This window comes from Haplochromis burtoni, unplaced genomic scaffold (genome assembly GCF_018398535.1).
Source record: "Haplochromis burtoni strain Fernald_Lab_line unplaced genomic scaffold, NCSU_Asbu1 Contig_1297, whole genome shotgun sequence".
NCBI classification, from domain to species: Eukaryota; Metazoa; Chordata; class Actinopteri; order Cichliformes; family Cichlidae; genus Haplochromis; species Haplochromis burtoni.
Genome location: NW_024583658.1, coordinates 25,969 through 34,197, shown reverse-complemented (window position 1 = coordinate 34,197; position 8,229 = coordinate 25,969). Strand labels below are relative to the sequence as shown.

General features: G+C 37.6%; 1 protein-coding gene across 1 annotated transcript; it reads left to right on the top strand.

Annotated features, from left to right (window-relative positions):
- The first annotated feature begins 204 nt into the window (after window positions 1-204).
- On the top strand, window positions 205-7,615 carry LOC102296291 (adhesion G-protein coupled receptor G7). Its single transcript, XM_042216856.1, has 11 exons — window positions 205-279; window positions 455-595; window positions 675-763; window positions 2,882-2,967; window positions 3,053-3,243; window positions 3,778-3,930; window positions 4,044-4,156; window positions 5,212-5,546; window positions 5,640-5,721; window positions 6,013-6,301; window positions 7,451-7,615. The coding sequence occupies exons 1-11, from the start codon at window positions 205-207 to the stop codon at window positions 7,613-7,615; spliced, it is 1,719 nt and encodes a 572-aa protein (XP_042072790.1).
- Window positions 7,616-8,229: the final 614 nt, after the last annotated feature.

Here is an 8,229-nt window from a genome sequence, read left to right as displayed (position 1 = left end):
CTTCAGGTTCCCTCGTACACCCATCGGCTGGTTTGCGTATTCTGAGGAAAAATGTGAAGTAGGAACGAGTGGTAGTAAGTCATCCACATCTTCCCCTCAGTCCAACATCACTCCATCACGTAGACTCTAGTGTATTGATGTTTATCTTTCTATCACCATTTCCATTCAGCTGGTAAATCTAAATCTTCAGCCAGATGTTTGTCCATGAATGGATCACCAGGTTTCAGCCCTCCACAGATCTTCCAGTGTGACCTGACGCTCAGCGACATACAAAAAAATGTAAGAACAGCAGTTTTTTTTTTCTTCTGAAGAAAGATTGAAAGTGTCATATGGCTGAAGTTTGAGTATTTCTCTGTGAGGTAATCCTGTAGAAATGCAGCTCTGAGGTAACATGCAGATGATTCCAGATTCAGTAAAGAACCAGATGAGTAAAATCATGTCTTTCTTACCTCAGCTTACAAGTCCAGCTGATTTAGAGACACTGGCGACCAGCACTCAGATTCTGACATCAAAAGCAGAAGAGCTGACGGCTGAAAATGTTACAGCTGCGGCTGAGATTGTCAACACACTGCTGCTGTCTGCAAACGCCACAGAGGTACAAACATTCAGCAAATCGTAAGGGGCAAAAAAAGAAAGTAAGATGTTAATCTCAGTTCATATTTGTGTCTGTGCAGAGTGTCAGAGTGTCAGCAGTAGCAACAGTCAGTCAGCTGCTGAACGCCACTATACCAGATGATACCAAGGAAAACAACGCAACTCTGGGGTAAACTAAATATGTAAATAAACAAATAAATAAGCTCATCAGCAGTGAAGCTAAGACTGTTAAAAACTGCTGTAAAGGTGGCACTATGGGAAAGATCATTAAAATATTCATCATGAAACTACAGCCATGCTAGCAGTGCTGAGGTTAAACTGAAATACAAAGGAGCTTTGACCAAAGTGCTAACATCAGCTGTATTTATTTCTGTCAACCAGATTTAACTCATATTCAGTGATAATTCACTTTTTTCTATATTAGATGAACAACCTGTCTAAGCAGCTACAGTATAAAGAAATATTTCACTGTGACACTGGCAAAAAGTTGATTTTAAGCAATGTTTGCCATGTTCACCATCCTAGTTTGATTGGCTATTTTGTAATTCCTCTGAAGTGTGATGCATTTTAGCATATAAACAGGAACTGGCAGTTGTCAAAGTTGTTCTGTTTTAGAGACAAATTATCCAACTCACAAATGAATAATAATTGATTCAGGAATTTAAGAGCAGTTTTAAGAGTGTCAGCAGTCTTAGTCTTTCCTGTTCCAATTCAAACTGTACAGACCTCCAATTGTAAATATTCTCATTAGACCTTAAATATCTGTACTATTCAGGTGAGTTTCCTTTTGAGATGAAGGTAATAAAGGTAAAGTTGAAGTTCTAAACTGACACTTATAGTTCAGGGGGAGTGCCAAAAATGGACTGGTACAACTGAATATTAGAAACTACAAATCTGATTAAGACAAACAATGTTTTGTGTTTCTGTGTTTGTTTGTTTTATTATTATTTGTTGTTGTTGTTGTTGTTTTTTTGTTGTTTTTTTTTGGGGGGGGGGGGGAGTGTCTTTTTTTTTTATGTCCAGGCTTACGGTGACTCTGGACCAGCTCTCAGTGAACCTCAGCCTCAGTCAAAATACATCTCAATCTCAAGTGGTTCAGCCGAACTTGGTGGTCCAGTCGGCACAGATCCCTGCTGCAGACACTCACGGAGTCCAGTTCACCTCTCTCAGAGGTCAGTAAGAAACTGTGTCGAACAGCAGTGGTCTTCCCATGGAGTCGTTTTTATTAAATTATAAAGCATTCTAAAGCAAATACCTGCAGGTTTAATCAAATATTGTAGCTGACAGATCTAAAAGCAAAGATTTGAACACAGAGAGAACAGATTGGCTTCTACTTTGTAGTTTATTAACCAGGTTATGATTTCTACTTCACTTGAGCTTTCAGCAGTTGAACTCTTGAGTGAACTCTCAAGGTTGACATGTTTGCCCAGTTGACGGTTCTAAAGTCCAGCTGTGGTGATTTCTTATCTTCTGTATAAAGCAACTTTGTTTGTGTCCTTTGATGGTTTTACCATTGAAACTGGCTGCTGTTGTTGTGCTCTGTGTCCTGTTCACTATTTAGTCTTTTTACTGCTGTATTTTCAACACGTGTGATGGACTCATGTTTACTGTGACTGAAACACAAAATAGTTTTGAGACCTCAAAACTTGTGGAAGGATTATAAACCTGAACTCAACTTAATGATGTGAATAACTTGGCCTCACTCTCTAAATTTGCATGTAATAATGTATTTTTTCAGACTCAAAACACAGAAAACAACAATAAAAAAAATTTGATAAAGTCCTCAGGAACTTAAGTTAAAAATCTACCCGAGATTCTGTCTGCTTTTGTCAACTAGTATCACTTTGATCCAGTTAATTTGCCATTGAATAAATATGATCTGAATACTTCTGTGGGACAGCTCCCAAGAATATTTTTATGGCTGAAGTCCTTGGCTGGTGGTTCTTTATTGCTCTGCTGAAAAATAAAAAAAGCAATAAAATTGTCAAATTCATCAAGATTTAAAAAGTAGTGCTCAGTTCAATTCTTCGAGACTATTTCAAAGTTACAAAGAGATACTAGAAGCAAGTTACTTTCTCCAGTCAGATAAAATAAAATGAAATGATCTTATTTTCAAAAAATGGTGTTGTAAAGAAATTATCTTAAATTTGTTCTTAACTTTAATTTTAATCTGAACTTTAACTTTAAAATTGAAGAACTGATAGTAAATTTGCACATTTTTGGTGTGTTCACTGACATGCAGTCATCTTGTCACTACAGGGATTTCTGGGAATTTTTTGCCCAACAGAATTCATCTGAACACAAACGCAACACAGGTCGTGATGGAAAACAGTTTCATAGCTGATGCCCTCATTTACATACGATTCCCGCCAGGTGAGTCTGTCTTTTTAAAGCTGAAAAATCCTCTAATTTTAACACATTCTTACTAATAGCAGTGGATTCTTTCCTCTCATGTTAGGCGAAGATGTCAGAAGTCGTCAGACAGACTTGAACGTCTCTCTGGGTTTTGTTCTCTATCAGAATGATCGTTTCTTTCGTTCAAAACTCTACATGAAGCGACGGGCCACCATAAGGGTCCTGTCAGCTAGCGTCAGAGGGCAGGAACCCAACATGGTGCCACAACATGTGGAGATGTTGTTCAGACCAAGAGTAAGAAATCCAGTATCTTCATTCATATATAAATCTAATGACTGATGTCTGCTGGTTATAATTTAATATCTTTAGCACAACTGCAGTTCCTCCTGCTGCTAATGGGGTAAAATTGGCCACAAAAGTTAACTTGTCCAGTCACACTATTGTTCTGTATATTTATGAGAATGGGTTTTGTTTTCTTGTTTTCGTGTGAGGAATGGATTTAAATGCTTTAAGTTGTAGGTACTGCAGAAAAAGTTTGCATGTTATGCATGTTAGTTCTGTATGGAGTGGAAGGATTTTTGCCAGGATATTATTATAAAAAATATGTTGTAGATGTGTTACCTTTAACAATCTGTATGTTAAAATACAATGATGTCATGTTAATATCAAATATACAATATCAGAATTGATTCAAAGCAAACACAAATACTGTAAGAAAAATATCAATAGTTTTAACAAAACAAAAGAAAAGCAAACAAAATGCATTAAAAATCTGTGTTAAGTCTAAATTATCTAAATTAAAGGGCTGTCTGTGCGCTGCTGTTTCAGAACATCAGTGGAACGTCTCTGTACGACTTCTCCTGCGTTTTCTGGAACTACAGTCAGAAGGACTGGAGCACCAGCGGCTGCTCTAAAGGAAACACTTCAGATGGACTCATGAGATGTTTCTGTAACCACACCACCAACTTTGCTGCTCTCTGGGTGAGTATCACAACTCTGCAGACTGAAAGATGAAGCCACAGTTTGTTGAGTCTTCATCAACAATTGCAAATTACAGATATTTAGTGAGACTTTTGATCATATCTGTTTTTCAGTCATTCAGAGAGAACTACGAGTATGCAGAAGCTCTGGGTGCGATCTCCATCGTGGGACTCTCTCTTTCTTTTCTGGGTTTGATTGTGACGATCATTTATAACGTTAAAGAAATGTAAGACTAGACCACCCCACCACCTGCTAACATGCAGCAAACATGTTAGAAACAGAAGTGTTAGCTACAGAGTCAAAATTGGTCAAAAACATTGGTATGACAAAAACTGAGCCATAAATCTAGATATTTCAATGACTTCCCTACTCTTCTCTCAGTGCTTTGTTTACTTTATTTAATTTTATTGTAATTGAGAAAATTGTAATTACCCTCTTGCTTTTATCCAGAAAAGGAATCCTTCAGTTCTTAAAAATTGTAAATTATTTTTAAATTATTTCTAGAACTCATCTCCACATTTTTACAATGTAATATTTTAATAGTTTTAAGAAGATGACCTAATGGTTGTGTGGGCATCTTCCAATCTTACCTTCTCAAAGTAGATAAATTAGATTTCTGGTCTGGATGCTGAAGTTAAACAGAAGGACAAACAGTTTGTTGTCCTGTGAAAAATAATTGGAAAATAACACCATCATTCAATCACCACTAGGTTCCAGAGGATACCCAAGTTCTGACCAAATGTCCTTGGGTTATATCTCCTCTTTAACTTAAATCAAAGAAGGAAAAAAAAACAGAGTGAGTTTGAAAGTATTTGCAAAGAAGAATTTCAGAAAATCTCTCAATTGGGTGAGCTTGTGGATTCATAATTACACAAACAAACTAAAGACTGTAACTTCCGCCAAAAGTGCGAACAAACAAAACGAAGGAGGTCTGAATTATATATAAAATAAAAACAAATTTAAAAAAACATATTTATTAATATTTTGGAATGAAAGAAAACAGAGAAAAGGTAATAATAATAATAATAATAATAATAATAATAATAAAATTTAAAGAAATAACATGAATGCAATTTACTGTTTTGAGAAAAGTCAAAAATTTTAAGGAGATTTTTGCTTTGTATGACAAAAATAGCAATCAATTTTTGCAACATCACAATCTTGTTTTCAGCCTTTTATGTCATATTTAAAATTACATTCACGTGTATTTCTATTTTTTTTTTACAGTTTTCCTGTAAGACTTCATATTATCATTTGTCACTTTTTCATTTTCATCTGTAGTTTTCAGAATGAACAGAAGAAAAGCCTAATATCTCGGCTGTGCATCTACTTCAGCCTGCTGGCCTTCATCATCACCTTTGTCTCTGGAGTCCAAAGCTCCAGCAGACAAATTGACATTGAGGTGCAGACTGACGATCGGACCAATGACCTCCTTGACTCGGATGAACGCATAGAACCAGACCGCGGTTCGTGTACGGCTGTAGCGGCTCTGCTGCACTTCCTCCTGATGGCCACCTTCATGTGGAACAGCGTGAACGGTACTCAGATCCTGATTCAGAAAATACGCCGCAGTCTACCACCTCACTGGACTCTGCTGGGCATGGCTCTGGGATGGGGTAAGACATTTATAAAGTCGGGACTTAAATCTGACATGCTATTTATTCTTGAAGACCCTTCAATCTGTCCCAATTAACGACTTATTGTGTTAGGAGTGCCAGCCTTGTTCATGGGCATCACACTGGGGGTGACCTACAGAGTGGACAATCCTCTGAGATACAGACAGGAGGAATTGTGGGTAATCACACAAACCACATTTATCTACTTTAGACTGACCTGTACTTCAATATGAACAAAAGTCACATTTTTACCAATATTATAGTGTTGTTGTTGTTGTTGTTGTATGATGCTACTCACAGAGATTCAGTTTGATACAACCATTCTTTTCGATGCGCCTATACAGCTTTTGTAATTTATTTTTTTTATCTTTACAAACTTTATTATAATTCCTCTTAGTTTTGATTAAAGTTTAGACAAAGTTATTTATTCATATTATTTGTATAATTCTTTTTCATGTCACTGAAGTTGCTGGCTGGCAGCACTGGATAAGAACAAACACTTCAGCTTTGAGAAACCTTTGTTTTGGGGTTTCCTCCTTCCAGTCGGCCTGATCTTGATCTACAACATCGTCCTGCTGGTTTATGTGTCCATTAAAGCAACCAGGAAGTCCTGCTTCAGGAAGAGTTTCCTTGAATGCTTCACTCTGGCTGTGTTACTGGGTGTGTCCTGGGTTTTTGGGTATCTGGTCCTCATCACTTCAGGAACAATGAACCTGGTCTTCAGCATTTTGTTCTGCCTCTGCACAACCACACAGGTAAGACTCTACCTTCTGATTTTATAACTTCAACTGAGAGATTAAATCAAAAGGTTCTTCAACGGTTATACAATCAGCTTATCGTATTATTTTATTATTGTTATTTATCACATTAAAAGTTTTTGAGTGATTTATTTTTAACAACACAAAAGCACGGCATTTTTACAGGGGTGTGTGCACTTTTTATGTCCACTGAAAGTCTTTGTGTTTTGCTTCAAGGAAAATTTTTGATTTTTGATTTTAATAATCTTCTCAGCAGCATAGTAAACATATCAGGTCCCCATAAGGAGAATCATGTGCTAACGGCTGTCTAAATGACTCGGGTAAAGTTCGTAGCATGCGTGCTTGTTGCTTTTGTCTGCTTCCACTTGTCTTTGCACTAGGATGATGTCAGCGTAAATGTGCAGACATATTCGTTCTGTTCCCACTAGTGCTGTCAGCATTAATCTTGTTAAAATGACATTAACACCATAACGTGGCAAATCTCCGTTAACCAGTTACCGCAGATCGCCCCGTGCGTGGGGCTGGACACATTAACGAGCTAACCACGCTAACACACTAGTTCCCACCAATGTAATTGAGCATTGCGTGGCACATCCGACATACTGTTTTACTTTTGTCCATGAAGCGCTTACCATCAGGGTCATACGTCACATTAAGACCAAATTACTTCCAAAGGCCAGATCTGAATGAGGGTGGGGGAGGTTCAATTTCGGCTAGTGATGAGGCAGTTGCCATGTTGCAACGAGCTTAACTTTTGTCTGGCTAGCCTGCGCTGCGCTCAGTGGATCTGCGCTCGACAGTGCAAGCCTAGGCGGAGTAGTAGTAGCGGAGCGCTCAACACAGACAGCATCGTCAGAAGAAAAGTTGATAAAATAAATTAGAAATGTTGTATTGTTCGATACATATGCGTACCGAACGCACTGTATCGACACGGTTTTGCCGGGGCAAGCCGTGTGGAATATGAAATAGGACCCAAAATGCGTAGCTCTGGTGCATGGTGATTGATATACTATTTGCATATATATATATATATATACAATATATATATATATATATATATCATATATAATATAATATATATATATATTATATATATATATATATATAAAATATATATATATATATTTTCCCTCTCTATGTTTTCAGGGTCTTCAGATTTTTATCATCACAGCCACAACGCCGACCTTCAGAGCCACCATGTCCCGATCAGTGCAGTACCTTTCCTCAGCCAGCATCTCGTTTAACAATGTGAAGTTCCGTCTATGGAAGAACTGGCACAAGAACCACTCGGAGAAGTACAGGGAAAAATGAGGTCATAACAAGCAGCTGACCCATTACTTGGGGATGATTTTAAAAGCATCTGTATTCAATTATTTTTAATGTGAACATAAACTAAATAACTGCATCACAGTCAATCAAAAATCAGAGTCATGATCACATCAACAATAAACCTCCAGAAATCTCCTCAAACTCATTCAAATCTGTGGAATAAGCAGAATTAGACTATTTTGTTTGTTTTGTTCATGAACAAGTTTTCCCTGAAATTTTTCTGGGTAGGGACAAAAAGCAGATCTGCTAAAGGAGCTCAATTTCCCAGGATGCACAGAGGATGCTCCAGGATGTTTGGGCTTCTTTGCTGCAGGCAGACTTTCTTTGACCAGACAGAAACCAAACGCTAGCACAGTCACATGTTCAGGAACAGACTGCAGGTATGAAGACTTGGTTTTTTGTTATTTTAAGAATCAGCATTGCTCTCCAAGTAGCATCTTGTATCAGTCTGAAGTGATTCATGTTGGTAACAGTGTCTACACTAGCCTTGTAAAAAACTAAAGTGACCCAGGTGGAAAAAAGCAGTGACTATTCCTGCTTCCTGAACTGGCCTGAAATCAGACTCGAGTTCAGCAGGTCCGTTATTTGTGTGTGTG